General features: G+C 38.7%; 1 protein-coding gene and 1 pseudogene across 6 annotated transcripts in view; both read right to left on the reverse strand.

Moving 5' to 3' along the window:
* Window positions 1-16,294, reverse strand: part of MELK (maternal embryonic leucine zipper kinase) — an 88,366-nt gene that overhangs the window by 56,500 nt on the left and 15,572 nt on the right. For all 6 annotated transcript variants that reach the window (XM_073881340.1, XM_073881342.1, XM_073881337.1 and 3 more), the window contains 3 exons: window positions 14,860-14,928; window positions 13,014-13,106; window positions 7,110-7,208 (listed from right to left, as the gene is read on the reverse strand). In XM_073881340.1, the coding sequence (XP_073737441.1) occupies window positions 7,110-7,208; window positions 13,014-13,106; window positions 14,860-14,928 (261 nt within the window). The remainder of the gene's footprint in view (window positions 1-7,109; window positions 7,209-13,013; window positions 13,107-14,859; window positions 14,929-16,294) is intronic.
* LOC112809513 (interleukin-1 receptor-associated kinase 1-binding protein 1 pseudogene) lies at window positions 15,411-15,958 on the reverse strand (annotated as a pseudogene).

Genomic DNA, 16,294 nt, shown 5'->3' on the forward strand with positions numbered 1-16,294 from the left:
GTAATGTGAGATGTTAATAATAGGAAAAACTGTGCGAAGGACATATGGGAACACTGTACTATCTTTGCAACTTTCCTGTAAATCTGAAACTATTTTAAAATAAAAATTGTAGGGCGCCTGGGTGGCTCAGTTGGTTAAGCGACTGTCTTCGGCTCAGGTCATGATCCTGGAGTTCCAGGATCAAGTCCCGCATCAGGCTCCCTGCTCGGCAGGGAGTCTGCTTCTCCCTCTGACCCTCCCTCCTCTCATGTGCTCTCTCTCTCTCTCATTCTCTCTCTCAAATAAATAAATAAAATCTTTAAAAATAAATAAATAAAATAAAATAAAATAAAAATTGTACTGGGGTGCCTGGGTGCCTCAGTTGGTTAAGCAACTGCCTTTGGCTCAGGTCATGATCCCAGAGTCCTGGGATCGAGCCCCACATCGGGCTCCTTGCTCAGCAGGAAGTCTGCTTCTCCCTCTCCCTCTGCCTGCCACTCCCCCTGCTTGTGCTCTGTCAAATAAATAAAAATTTAAAAAATCTTTAAAAATAAATAAATAAAAATAAAAATTGTACTGAAAAAGAAAAAAGCTGGGTCTCTATTACTTCTTACACCAATATTAATTTCTAGTAGATCAAAAAATTAGTATTTAAAAAATTTTAAACTATTGAGGTACCTGGCTGGCTCAGTTGGTGGAATGTGCAACTCCTCACACTCGGGGTTGTGAGTTCAAGCCCCATGTTGGGTGTAGATTACTTAACAATAAAATCTTTAAAAAAAAGTTAACAATACTAGAAAAAAGCATGAAGGAAAAAAACTGAGATATATAGGGATACCTGGGTATCTCAGTCAGTTAAGCGGCTTCCTTTAGCTCAGGTCATGATCCCAGGGTCCTGGGATCGAGTCCCGCTGAGCAAGGGAGCCTGCCTCTCCCTCTACCCCTCAACACTGCTTGTGCTCTCTCTCTCTCTTTCTGACAAACAGATAAATAAAATCTTTAAAAAAAAAAAACAAAAACCCTGAAATATACAGATTTTTACACACAGGACAAAACGTTAATTTCCTTGGGATGCTCTATGACATGGTAGTTTGGAATACAGCGTCTGGATACATACCACCTGAGTTCAAATCCCAATTCTGTCAATAATTAGTTGAATAACTTCAGGCAAATTATTTTCCCTCTCTCTGCTTCACTTTCCTCATCTTTAAAAAGGGTATGATAACAGTACCTGCCTCAATGGACTACTGTGTGGATTAAATGAGCTAATCCATGTAGAATGCATAGAGCAACACTTGGCACACAGTAAATACTAAATGAATGATAGTAATTATTATTATTCCTTATTGTAGAAGCATTCTTATAATTTAATAAGAAAAAGATTTTTTTTAATGAGCAAATGCCATGAACAGGCAGTTTGCAGAAGAAATAAACTTTATATATAATATATACACACACACATACATACACATTTAAAGTAAGTTCAAACTCTAATTATTAAAGACACATGAAGAACACATCAGATGCCATAAATTTTTAAAAAATCAGATCCCATTTTCACCCATTCAATTGACCAAGATCCAAAATTTTTGTAAATAACAATGTTAAAGACAGTGTGGGGAAACAGCCACTCTCATACACTGCTGCTGGGAGTATAATGTGGAAAAAAATGCTGGAGCACAATTTGACAGTATCTGTTAATTTTTCAAATATTATACCCTAGGATCCAGCAATTCTACTACTTGGTACATATGTCCAAGAAGATATGCACAGGGATGCTCAACGAGCATCACTTAAATATTAGTGAAAAAATTAGAAGATAACCTAAAATATTCAACAAGAAAATGGCTATATAAACTATTTGTAAAAATAACCTAATGTTATATGTACAATGGCACATACTGTTGAGTAAAGAAAGATACAGAATTATATTAGTATGATACCATTTATGTTAAGAAAAAGTACAAAATATTACAAATAAAATAAAAGTTCCAAAAGAATCAAAGTGATAAAAGTAATTACCTATGTGAGAGGTCAAGAGAACTCCAGTTATCTATAGTGTTTTAATTCTTTATACAGAGAATATTTTTATGCACTACTTGTGTAATTGTGTAATTAAAAATTAATTTTTAAAAATGATGTACACAAACTTGGAATACAAGAAATTTCACAATAAATACTATGCAGCCATTTAAAAAAACAATGAAAATCTATACATGTTGCTATGTACTGATATGAAACAATATTCAAAGTAAAGCATTAAATTTAAAAAGGAGGGGTGCCTGGGTGGCTTAGCCGGTTAAGTGTCTGCCTTCAGCTCAGGTTATGATCCCAGGGTCCTGGGATCGAGTCCCACATCAGGCTCCTTGCTCAGCAGGAGCATGTTTCTACCTCTCCTCCCAGATCCTGCTCTCTCTCTCACTATCTCTGTCACTATCTGTCTCTCTCTCAAATAAATAAAAGCTTTAAAAATTAATTAATTAATTAATTTTAAAAGGAGGAGGGGGGGTGAGCCTGGGTGGCTCAGTCATATGGGTGTCAGACTCCTGGTTTCAGGTCAAGTCATGATCTCAGGATTGTGAGATTTAGCCCCACATCAGGCTCCGTGCTCAGTGCAGAGTCTGCTTGAGATTCTCCCTCTCCCTCTGCCCGCCCCTGCTCGCTCATTCTCTAAAATAAATAAATAAATAAAATCTTTAAAAATAAATAAAAAGGAGGAAAGGAGAAGGGGGCGAAGTCCATTCACTGTGTGGATTATACAATCCCAAAGGATATATACAGATATATAAAGGATTGTATTAAGTACAGGTAATTCCTACAAATACATAAAAGAAATTTCTAAATAGTTGTCTCTATGGAAGAAAACAGAGGGTTAGGTAAGCAGGAAGTTTTTTTGTCTGGGGGTTTTCTTTTTTTTTATATACTCCTTAGTAATGTTTTAGCTTTTTACCATACATTCTCTGTTTTTCATTATAAAAACAATTAACTGAATGTCAGTTTCTTGATAAACTACAAGCCTGGGTATTTTAGACCAATATTCTAGAAAGAGAGCAGGCAGGCTCTGGGGAGGATCATTCTACTACAGATCACGAACACTAAGCCAGGAGTTAGCAAACTTTTTCTGAAAAGGAACAGATAGTAAATATTTTTGGTTTTGTGGGCCATACAATCTCTGTCACAGCTACTCAACTCCACCAACTATTGTGCAAAAGCAGCCACAGACGATACACAAACAAACAGGTATGGCTATGTTCCAATAAAATTGTATTTAAACAACAGGTGGTAGGCCAGATTTGGCTGGTAGGCCACAGTTTGCCAACCTCTATATCACCTGGCCAAGAAGACTGAAGTTTTAACCTCGGCACAGATTCCTAGCTATTCACACATCTGTAAGAACTGTGTATCATGCTACTAACTCATGAGTCAGAGTTGGTAGGAACAATTTCCTGACAGATCAACTACTATTTCCAATAGGATAAGACAACAATATATCCCGCCCTCAACCCCTGGTCCACCTACCCCTTCTGTTTAACTTGTCCCTACTGCTTCGGTATTACTTGGGAGAGCTGAATGCACGTCCTCCTGCCAAGTAGTCTTATTACATGTGGATTACATTTTAACACTGCAAATGAAAGATTACAGCCTGTCTAATCATCACTATAAAAAAGAGATATAATTATTCTAAAATAGAAGTTTATAGTTGGTAAATGCATACAGTACCTCATTTTGTTTTACCAGGTGGATATCCATGGGGTATATGGAAGTTAGACTCTTCAAAGTCAGACATCTTTACTGAGCCTTTGCATGGCCAAGGTGAATATTCAAAACTTTTCCTGGATACAATTATTATAGTGATCTTTTACGGCATAATGTCTTACTAAGACTCCCATACACTCATCATCAAGAAGTCAAGTATCTCAGAAGTCTCCATGTTCACAAAAGAATGTCAATCCTAGCTCCAGGTATACTGACAGTCATTTTGACCCTAGCATAGCCATAACTTCAGGAAATTTCCACTCATGTGTTGTGAAAAAATTGGAAAGGGAAAGCATAAAGAGATACAATATAAAATTCCTTAATATGTATAATCTGAAAAAATACATAAAAATCTGATATTATACTTTGACACTGGTAAATAATCTTATACCAATAACTTTGAGAAATTAGACAAAATGGGCACATTCTTTGTGTCCAAAAGTGAACTCCTGAAACTCATTTGGGATGATCAGGAGTTCAGTTTAACGAAACAGCAAAAGGAAGAATACCCTTCAATTAACTTTATGTGACTAGTAAAATCCTGAAGCCAAAAACAAACTAATAAAACAGTTTAAGAAAAGAAAGTACATAATAATCTCTGAACAAATTTTAAGTCCTAGAGAAAATACTGGCAAACCAAATTTAGACATGTGTGTGAATAATAATAGCAAACATTTATTGAGCACACAGCTTAACTCACTTAATCCTAACAACCCTATATTGTAAAAACTATCATTCCATCCATTTTACAGAGGAAGAAACTAAGACTCAGAAAGGCTCAGCAATTTGCCATATTCTGTCCACAGACAGAAAGCAGAGATCCTGGGATTTTAAAAATACCAATGAGATTCTGATTTAATTGCTCTGGGGGCTGCACCCAATATATTTTAAAGCACTCCAAATGATGCTGATATGCAGAGAAATTACATGGACATAGCCAAGGCAGATGTTTTAGTCAAGATTTAAATATGAGGGGGCGCCTGGGTGGCTCAGTTGGTTAAGCAACTGCCTTCAGCTCCGGTCATGGTCCCAGGATCCTGGGATCGAGCTCCGCATCAGGCTCCCTGCTTGGCGGGAAGCCTGCTTCTCCCTCTCCCACTCCCCCCGCTTGTGTTCCCTCTCTCTCTGTCTCTCTCTGTCAATTAAATAAATAAAATCTTTAAAAAAAAAAAAAGATTTAAATATGAAACAAGAAGCAGAGGTGAGAAAACATGATTTGTAAGATCCTTTCCAACAGCGAATTTCTATGATTATGTCTCCCCACGTTGTCTTTCTAGAATTCTAAATGGTATAAGATTTCGTGCTATACCACCTAACAGATCTAATTCTAGTTCATCTTAGGAGAAATTTGTCTGTCAGTTTATTTCTCTGGCATGGAATTCCGAAAAAAAGAGGGGGGTAAAATATACTAGGAGCTTACAGTACTAAAATTACTCTCAGAACGAGAAACATAGCTCAACTACTTTACAGAAAAGAGTAGCAAAAAGAGTGAATTACTGAAGAGTCCAACCTAATTCTTTTTTTAAAAAGCATAGCTAGAAAATTGTTGCTGAGCTGCCCAAGACCAGCCTCCATCCCACTCCACTTGAGTTTTAAGCAAAGCTGAAGCTATAAAGCGATCCTAACACTATTCTCTCCTGTATGACAGAGTAGGGTGTGGCTCTATGTAGTCAGAAACTGCGGCCACAGTGAGCTAGCAGAACCAAAGCAAACACTGCTACCCTGCAAAGCTTAGGGAAAGCTTCCTGAGAAGGGAGAGGAGGAAATACAGGCTGTTGGCAACCTCCACAGCCAGTCCCAGGAAGCTGGCTGCCAGTCTACTGCCCCATCTATCTCCGCTTCCCAAGGAGAAGCACGGGCCCACACGGTTCCCCAAAGCAGTGTGAACAGCTACTGTGAACCGACTTCCATTTGACTGCAGAATCAGAGCTCCTTAGCCTTCAAAGAGTTGGAACTACTACGATTCCATCTCTTCCCAAAACTACTCTTTGTCATTTGGGCATGGATTATAAAGGTTTCTCCAAGGTGGGATATAGGAAATGAGTATTAAGTCAAATAAATTTAAAAATTGAAGATTGAACTCAGTGCCCTTAATCTACAGAGCAAAAAATCAGCCAACTGGGATTACCACTTTCAACTCGGTGTACCACGCCCCAAGAATGAGAGCTGATTTAGGTAGTCTCCCTCCCAAAAGGGTGCTAGCGACCCAGTGGTCCAGCCACAGAAAACGTCTGACCATCTTCCCCCATGCTTCTCCCCATCTATCTTTGCTCACACTAACAGCATGCTCTCTCCCACATCCCTTTCTGAAGCACTTCACCCCTTTTTTGAAAGCCTTGTATCTGCTCCAACAAGAAAGCAGGCCCTGGTGGACAATGATGAAGTTCCACAGATCCTTGTCCATGCCTTCCAGTATCTCATACAAAGACGACCTTTGGAAATATTTGCTCAACAGAACTGAATTCAAACTACATGGAGAGAAGCTGCCCTGCTGGTCTGACTGGTTTGCCAGGGACACAAAGTGGTGCTCCTTCTTCCTCTTTACATATCTTCTTGTGTTAACTTGCTTTGAACATGGAATCTTTAAAAAGAATTTTACTGTTTTCCTTGCTATATGTGATTTTGAGGATTTTTTTAATTGAATATAATTCACATAACCTAAAATTCACCCTTTTAAAGTGTACAGTTCAGTAGTTTTTAGTATATTCACAAAGTTGTGCAATCATTACCACTATGTAATTCCACAATGCTCTCAGCACCCCAAAAATAAACCGTATATCCACTAGCAGTCACTCCCTCACTGCCACTCCATCCCCAACCCCTACAACCACAAATCTGCTTCCTGTCTCTGAAAGGATTTTAACAAAGCTAACAGTACTCTTAACTGTAGTTTTATTATACCTTAAAGCCAAATGTTACCTTCAAAAAGAAACAGTTTCTCTTATTTTCCCAGAATTCAATAGGAAAATGTGATTTAACCCAGTAAATTACTAAGGCATCATTTCAGGATACAAAATAAAAACTCTCAGCCGAAAAATCATCTCACATGTTTAGTTCCCCATTTGTTATTGTCTCCCTGAGCTATTTACTGAAGCAGTATAATATACACACAGAACAGTATACATAGTATGAGGGTACACCTGGACAAGTTTTCAAAAAATGAATACACAAGTATAACTAGCACCCAGATCAAGAAACTGAACAGAACCACCCCACACTCCTCTTCCATTCATTCCCTCCTCCAAAGCATAACCACTATCTTGACTTCTAAAAGCACATATTACTTTTGCCTGTTTTTGTACTTTTATGGATAGAAGCAAATAGTATGTAGTATAGAACTTTTACACTGAAATTCTACGCCTTGTAATACTCACCATAATCTTCTTGTACAAAGCCATGACATTATCATCATCAAATGGTAGAAAGCCACACATAAGTACATATAAGAGTATACCCATACTCCAAACATCTGCCTGAGAGGGAAGAAAAAATAATTAAAAAAAAATTTAGAACATAGAATGAGTACACTTAACAGAATCACAGAATCTTCACAGCTGAAAAAGAGCACAGAGACAATCCAATTCAGCGTGCTCATTCCACAGACAGTGAACCTAAAGCCCAGAAAGGAAGACTTGTTCAGAGTCACCCAGTCAATGGCAGGCCACCCGGCTGGGTCTCCTGACTTTCAGTTCAGTGCACTCTCTTCCAATGTGGGATTCTAACACTTAAGAGAAAATAATTCCCAGCTGGCTAGGCTGGATTGGACATGAAGGAAGGAGATAAAGCCAGGTCTGATTCTGAAAGACAATTCTGTAGTACTACTGAGGGCTTATTACATGTGAGGATTATATAAACATGCATGAGGACGTCAAAACAAGCCTTAAAATTTACTCTTGATAATCTGCAAATGTGACTAAACTGTGCTGTAAAGTCCTCTCTATGTAAAGAAACCTTAATAAAGTTCAACGATTGACTTCTCAAATACAGAGGCTAGAAATTAGCCTGCCAGCACAAACACCCCTACAAATCTCAAAATCCCAGAAAGGAGCTTAACCTTTAGATAAGATATCCGTGTGTCCCGTGAGTCCTAAGCACTAACTACTTATTCAAGCGGTATTTGGCCTTAGTCAATAATGACACCACTGTTGGCTGAGGACAAGTCACAGCTCCCACCCTCGTTTGAGCCTTAGGAAAATTTTAAGAAGTAAAAAGGGTAGCTTTTTTTTTTTTAAGGCAGGAGGGGTTGGGCAGAGGAGAGAAACAGTTAAGCTAACTCAAGCAGCATCACATCTGGGTAGTGCCTGTACTAAGTAACCCAAATCTAATTCAGTGCTGTCTACCAAATCACATCAAATTATTAAGATGTCCCAAGTAAATAATCTACTTTCAGGCAAACACCTGATTTTTTTCTTCCAAGTTGCAGGTGGTCAGAAATTAACCATTTATGCCTCAGAGATGTCAAATAATCTATAAATTAAGCCTTGATAGCATAGCACTCCTGACCAGGGTGTTAAATTCAAAGCAAAGAGGCTGCACAGGAACAAGTGGGCTAGCATGGCTTCATCAAATGCCGTAAGAGGTCAACAGAGATTATGTCTGAGGTTAAATAAAAAGATAAGGAAAATAAAAGTAACATCCCCATAGAAATCTACCAAAGCCTACTAGAGAGAAAAAAGCAGAAAAAGTATTCCTCAGTTAACTCATCCAAACACCTTCCCCTCACTGATGTAACTGGATATGAGAATAAATTAATCAAGTAAAATCATAAACCAAAGCAAATGCAAGTAAATCCATAAGCTACTAATTGGCAAATAAGAAAAAAAAATAATCAGAGGGAGGAGGGGTTTGAAACCATTTCCTGTGAGAAATCCCTGAAGGAATTAGAGATCTTTACTATGTATGGGACTTTCCTTAAAGCATGATCTGGACCATGAACAACAGAATTACCTAAAGCACTTATTTTAGAATGAAGATTCTTTTTCTTTTTCTTTTTCTTTTGTAAGCCCCACCTTAGGAAACAGAACCAAATCTGTTAAGCATACAGGACTGAGCTCTACCTCTTTTAACAAGTGCCTCAGACAATTCCTTGGGACACTGTCCTAGAAGGATGGAAAGTCAAACTAAAACAAGAGGGGTGCCTGGGTGGCTCAGTTAGTTAATCGTCCAACTCTTGATTTCATCTCAGGTCATGGTCTCAGGGTTGAGAGAATGAGCCCCACTTTGGTCTCTGCACAGGATGTGGAGCCTGCTTAAGGTTTCCTCTCTCCCTCTTCCTCTGCCCCTCCCCCCAATCTGCTTTCTCTCTCTCTCTCTCTAAAATAAAATAAAGTAGACAAGAAAACACCTGAAAATCCTACAGGAAACTCTCATAGGCATTCAAACCAGCAAGGCCTCATCACTAGTCCCCTAGGAATCTTGTGAGCACTAGGCATATGATTACCACTCCTCCTGGGAGACTGGATGGAACAGTGGAAAACATAGAGGTATATGGTGAGTGGAGGGATGGGTGAAATAGGTGAAGGGGGTTAAAGAGTACACTTATGATGAGCACTGAGTAATGTATAGAATCGCTGAATTACAATTACTGTACACCTGGAATTAATATAACACCATATGTTAACTATACTGGAATTAAAATTAAAAACTTTTTAAAAATGTAAAAAAAAAGTCTATTAAAATATTATTATGGGGGACTGGGTGGCTCAGGCGGTTAAGCATCCACCTTACACTCAGGTCGTGATGTCAGGGTCCTGAGATCAAGCCCCCATCGGGCTCCCTGCTCAGCGGGGAGTCTGCTTCTCCCTCTCCTTCTGCCCCTGACTCGTACTCGCTCTCTCTCTCAAATAAATAAATATTTTTTAAAAGTTACTATATACTAAAAGAGAGAGAGAGTAGGGGTATGCAGTAAAGCCTCACTCGGTTCAAATCTTGACGTGTAGTTACCAGCTGTGTGACCCTGAGAAGGCACTTAATTTCTGATCCTCAATTTCTTTAACTTTTTTTTTTAAGATTTTATTTATTTATTTTGACAGAGAGAGAGAGAGAGCGAGAGAGGGAACACAAGCAGGGGGAGTGGGAGAGGAGGAAGAAGACTCCCTGCTGAGTGGGGAGCCCAATGTGGGGCTCGATCCCAGGACGCTGGGATCAAGACCTGAGCATAAGGCAGATGCTTAAACGACTAAGCCACCCTGAAGCCCCTATTTCAACTTCTTTATCTCAATGAAATGAGTAACAGTATTCATTCCAAAGGATTTTTGTGGACTTAAGAGATTTTATCTATCTATCTATCTATCTATCTATCTATCTATCTATCTATCTGAGAGAGAGAGAGAACATGTGTCCTGAACGTGAGCAGGGAGAAGCAGAGCAGGAAAGGGAGAGGGAAAAAGAATCTGAAGCAGATTCTGCACTGAGTGCAGAGCCCAGACATAGGGCTGGACCCTTCTACCAAGAGATCATGACCTAACCCAAAACCAAGAGTAGGAAGCTCAACCGACTGTGCCACCCAGGTACCCCAGAATTTTTGTGGATATAAACGAAAATTATAAAAAGTATCTAGCATAAGGAACCCTGTAGACTGTTGTAGGAATGTAAAATGTTGCTGCCACTATGTTAAACAGTATGGCAGTTCCTCAAAAAATTAAAAATAGAATTACCAGGGCACCTGGGTGGCTTAGTCAGTTAAGTATCTGACTTCAGCTCAGGTCATGATCTCAGGGTCCTGGGACTGAGTCCCATGATGGGCTCCCTGCTCAGAGGGGAGTCTGCTTGTTCCACTCCTTCTGCCCCTCCCCAGTTTGTGCACGCACTCTCTCTAATAAATAAATAAAATCTTAAAAAAATAAAAAACTAAAAATAGAATTACCAGATAATCCAGCAATTCCACTTTTGGGTATATATCTAAAAATATTGAAAGCAAGGACTCAAAGAAATATTTGTTCCTCTGAGCATTATTCATAATAACCAAAAGGTGGAAGCAATCCCAGTGTCCATCCATGGATGAATGAATAAACAAAATGGGGTATATATACACAATGGTATATTATTCAGCCTTAGAAAGGAAAAAAAAATCTTTTTATAAAAGATTTTATTTATTTGAGAGAGAGAGAGAGTGAGTGAGTGAAAGAGCAGGAGCAGAGAGGAGGCAGAAGGAAAGGGAGAAGCAGACTCCCCGCTGAACGGTTTGATCCTGGAACTCCAGGATCATGACCTGAGCTGAAGGCAGATGCTTAACCAACTGAGTCACCCAGGCGCCCCTAAAAAGAAAAACAATTCTGACACATGCTACAACATGGATAAGCCTTAAAGACATTATGCTAAGTGAAATAAGTCAGTCACAAAAAGACAAATATTGTATGCCCCCACTATGTAAGGTACCTAGAGTAGTCAAATTCACATAGACAGAAAGTAAAAGGGTAGTTGCCAGTGATGAGAGGAGGGAGGAATAGAGAGTAATTATTTAATGGATGTAGAGTTTCATTTTGCAAAATGAAAAGAGTTCTGGAGATTGCACAACGATATGAACATGCCTAACACTATCAACTGTACACTTAAAAATGGTTAAGATAGTTTAAAAAAAAAAAGTTAAGATGGTAAATTTTATGTCATATGTATTTTTACCACAACTGAAAAAGAAAAGGACCTAGCATGATTCAGAACTATGTTAAATGCTCAGTAAAAGTTTGTTCCTTTTCCTACAACTCACTAAGAAGGCCACAACATCCCCTTTGTGGTGTATCTACCAAAAATGCATAACCTGAATCTAATCATACACAAATTCAAAATGAGGGACTTTCTACAAAATAACAGGCTTCCTCAAAAACGTCAAGGTCAAAGAAGATGGAGAAAGGCTAAAGAACTCTTCTAGATTAAAGATCAAAGAAACACAACAACTAAATGCAAGACATGATCCTGAACTGAATCCTGGACTGGAGGGAAAATATAGCTAAGGACATCAGTGGTACAATTAGCAGCATGGGAATATGAATTATGGATTAAATAAGATGCATCAATGTTACATTTCCTGATTTTGAGAACTAAAGTATGGATATAAAAGAGAAGGTCCTCGCTTTTAGGAAATATATATATATAGTACTTAATGATAAAGGGGTATGAGGTCTAACACTTTCATTTGGTTCAAAAAAAGAATATGCATATATACAAACATAGAGAATGATCAAGCAAATAGGGAAAAATGTAAACAACTGTGAATATGACTAAACGTATACAGAAGTTCCTCATTCCACATCTGCAACTATTCTCAAAGTTTGAGATTATATCCAAATAAAAAGTCACCAAAACAAGTCAGTTCCCATCTTCTCTTGTTATAAATTAAGTAAATGGACACATGTCAAAGTTTCTCTGACATAACACTAGCTCCAAAAGATGCTCCACATAAAAAGGGGACTCTGTAGGCAAGGCAAATCATGACCAGCTGCTCTCTGTGATGTTCCCCAAAGGACAACATTGTACAAGAACGTATTGAAGATTTGGAGATGTCCAGGGGCCCCTGGGTGGCTCAGTTCGTTAAGGGTCTGCCTTCAGCTCAGGTTATGATCCCAGGGTCCTGGGATTGGGTCCCGCATCCCTTCTCCCTCTCCCTCCGCCCAGCGCACCCCCGCCCCTTATCCTCTATGTTCTCTCTCTCTCTCTCAAATAAATAAATAAAAACTTAAAAAAAAAAAATTTGGAGATGTCCTGAACTGAAGAAAACTGTTCAATCCAGCATTTCCCGAGCTTTTGATAACTAAACCTTGTTTGCCTTATGATATTAATATCAGCAAAATTAGTACTCCAGAGACTGGAAAGGACTGCCTAGCTTGTAGTAGCAAATGGTAAGAAAAAGAGGCAATTCCCAAGCCTTTGAGCCTGGGCCTCCTACACAGGACTGTGGCCTCAGATAGTAGGTTATGAACAAAGTACAAGTTTTCTCAGAGCTAGCCAGCATCTCTGAAAACTGAGCCTACAACCCTGGCCTCGTGCTCTACCTGGCTGGACTAACCAATCTAAACTATGGTACAGTTTAACACAAAAGCAACCACAAAAAGGACACCAGAAATGTATCCTTTCTTCATAAGTATACTATGTATTATTATATACTGCAAGGTATTCATTTCATATGTTACTTTACATCTTACTCTCTGAATAAACTGAACCCTTTGATGAACAAGATTATTTCTTACCTTATTGTAATATCCCCAATGCACAATGCCTGACTTACTATAGGTCACCAATAAATGTATATAGATTATATACTGAATTAATCAATGAATGATTACCTCTGACCCCAAATAGGATTTGCCTTGTATTAATTCAGGTGCTGCATAAGCAAGACTCCCACAGCATGTCTGCAGATGGTAATCCTTGTTACCCTGCCAATAAGAAAAAAATGAAAGACTCATTAATTACAGCACTTAAGAAATTAAAACCTTGATAAACATTCTTTCAGCACAAAGAGAAGCTAGATGAAGAATTAACCCCAAAGAATAAGAGACTCTGCAGCCAACCCAAAACTCTGCCTATATGCATGCACACACATGTAGTTCCCTCTTCTCTGGATTTCCAATACCACTGCAACCTGGCATGAACAAAATCCTTTTCTCCTTAGCTCAATCAAGTCAGGTTCATACTTTCCTAGACGTCCATTCACATAGTAATTAGCTTAGCAGACATCCAAGCACCCATGTCTTCTCACCTCCCAAGTACTCAAAGAAAAGGGACTATTTTTTTCCTGGACCCTATCTCAAATACCAAATCTTTACAAATACAGAAGCTTCTCCTCCCTGAGAGGGGAGAGAGGAATCTGCTGCATAGAATAGTGTCTTAGAAGTCTGTTTTCTAGACCCAGTTATAACGCAAATCACAGCCTGAGCTTCCAGACCTGTGAAAATGAGGAATCTGCTCAACATCCTCTGCTCTCCCACAGAAATATCGAGACATAATGAAAATGATACAACTACCCAACGCTTGTGTAATTTTACAACTTGCAAACGACTTGGGAAGTCGCAAAATTTCATTTACAACTGCAAACACATGCCCAAAAGTGAACTCCTCGGCAGAAAGTGGAGGCAATCCTCTCCCAGCCAACCCTGCTTTTTTTAAATGGTGTCTGTGTGGGTCGAATCTGTGACAGCCATAAATAACAGCTAATGGAGTCTGTCACAAACCTTCTCCACTGCCTCCTGTGGAGAACATGACTTAAACCAGTTTATCTGCTTAAAGTATGTTTTATCTTTATATGGCTGCCGATCAAAAAAATGCCTTACAGCATTTGGCTCCCAGACACAAGGCTCCACTGACAATCTCTGAAGAGCCAAGGGAAGGAGAGGAAAATCAGAAAGAATCAAACATTCAGCTGAAGGGGCAAAATCTGCTTCCTTTTGCATTTAGCTAATTCTGAATAATCATGGGACTGCAAAGGGCTGAGACAGGTCTGCAATTTCAACATTCTTAATGAGTGTAGACAGCTCATTTTAGAGACTGTGAGTGCCATCATTAGAGAACTCAGGAGGAAGCCTCCAACAGGCAGCCACACAGGAGCTCTGCAGACAGCACAGCTGGAAAGTTCAAAGTCACCTCAAAGAGAAGATACACTGGAGAACACCAGTGCTTAACTGTGGAGTGCAAATTAAGGAAATATATAACAGTATAAATTAAAAGTGCACATGCAATTCTTCCTTCTTCTTTTATAAAGAAAGCGGATTGTCTCTCAAAATGTAACTGTTAGTATATAACCATTTGGATAACAAAGAAAGATTTGCACTAAATTCCCAAAACTCCTATTTAAATGAACAAAAGCATCATCTAGTGGCAACATACTCAAACTGCAAACACATGATCAATTCAGAATTCATGTTGTAATGACCTCCTGTCACCTCGGCACTGCAAATTCTCTCACAGCACACCCATGGGATCTCCAGCAGGACCCACCCTGCACCTAGAGCAGTGGTTCTCAATCCTGGCTACATATTAGAATCATCTAGAGAACTTCTAAAAGGGATGAAATTTAACATTTTTAATGGATGCAACCAGGCTCAATAAAGGCTAAGTGGAAGTCATTGCAAGATAACATCCTAAGAGATGTATTTACAAAGGAAATAAATGCATTTTGATTTCTGTAATTACCTTGGGTTTCGCACAGAGACCAAAGTCAATCAGCTTTACTTTATGATATTCATCAAACAACAAATTTTCCTGGGAAAACAGAGATATTTTCATTAACTGTGTATTGACTTCCTTATATCACATCCTATCTCTAGCCATTTCTAAAAACGATTTCTAAATAAATAAGATTTTTTTCCACATATAAGGCATTTATTTTCACAGTATTTCCTATAGTAAGCTTTTAAAAATAGAAAGGAAATTTAGGTATTCTGGGGGACCTTATTCAAGGATTGACAGATTTTGGGGGGAGAAACACTTTATATACTATATAGTATATATATTCGGAACAAAAACAAACATTATAAAAAGTATAAAAATAAAGGGTGCCTGGGTGGCTCAGTTGGTTGGGCGACTGCCTTCGGCTCGGGTCATGATCCTGGAGTCCCGGGATCGAGTCCCGCATCGGGCTCCCTGCTCAGCGGGGAGTCTGCTTCTCCCTCTGACCCTCTTCCCTCTCATACTCTCTCTCTCAAATAAATAAATAAAATCTTTATAAAAAATAAATAAAAATCTTAAAAAGTATAAAAATAAAAAGATGAAACAATATATTTTGGTTGGAAATTCAGAGATTTTTTTTTCTTCTCTTTCCCCTTTACTTCAAGAGTTATAAATACTTTTGAAGCAGCATATTTTGCACTTATCATTTTTTATTATGCAGTTAATGAACTTGAGAATCTGGACGAGTGGGGTGTCATCCATTTAGCCTTCCCATTCTTTTGTTTCTTCTTTGAGGAATAAAGGTTTTCCTAGAGTTTGGCCAACAAGGTTACAGACTTTTTGAGCTTTACACCACACAGGTGTAAAGCTTCACAACCAGACAGGCTTGCCATCTGAGATTCTCAACAGAACTGGAGTGGGTTGATGACAGCAGAGCTATCTAGCTCTTCAACAAGAAAGTTACAAATACTTTGCATTTTTCCAAATTCAGTAAATGTAATGCAGGCCTCTGCTTCCATATAAGCATTTTCCACTCTTCCAAAACCCTTTGTCACAGTTACATTTCTGCCTGCAGACCCTGCCACTGAAGGTTCTGTGTGATATATGTACCAGGCAGCAGCAAAACCAATAAATAAGATTAAAGATTGTTTATATTACACAGCCAGGGAACAACAGAATGAAAATCATTTAAAAAGAATGAAATGACAAGAAGTATAGAGGGGGAAAGAAGAGGAATGTTGGTAACTGTCCTGCTTCCCCTCAAGACACTTTAGCATAAACCATTTTCTCCTTGGTGCTCTCAGGTTCAACTACAAGCAAACACAACGTGTGCCAAACCAAAAGAATGAACTCAAATCAAAGGGTTGGGTATAAACAGAGGGAAAAGGATAGTAACATTGACATATTTTGCCAACCAATTCTAGGTCCCTGACCCTAATATCAAGTAACATAAAATCCA

This window comes from Callorhinus ursinus, unplaced genomic scaffold (assembly GCF_003265705.2).
Source record: "Callorhinus ursinus isolate GAN/ISIS: 27379988/994484 unplaced genomic scaffold, GSC_fseal_2.0 scaffold42, whole genome shotgun sequence".
Classification (NCBI taxonomy): Eukaryota; Metazoa; Chordata; class Mammalia; order Carnivora; family Otariidae; genus Callorhinus; species Callorhinus ursinus.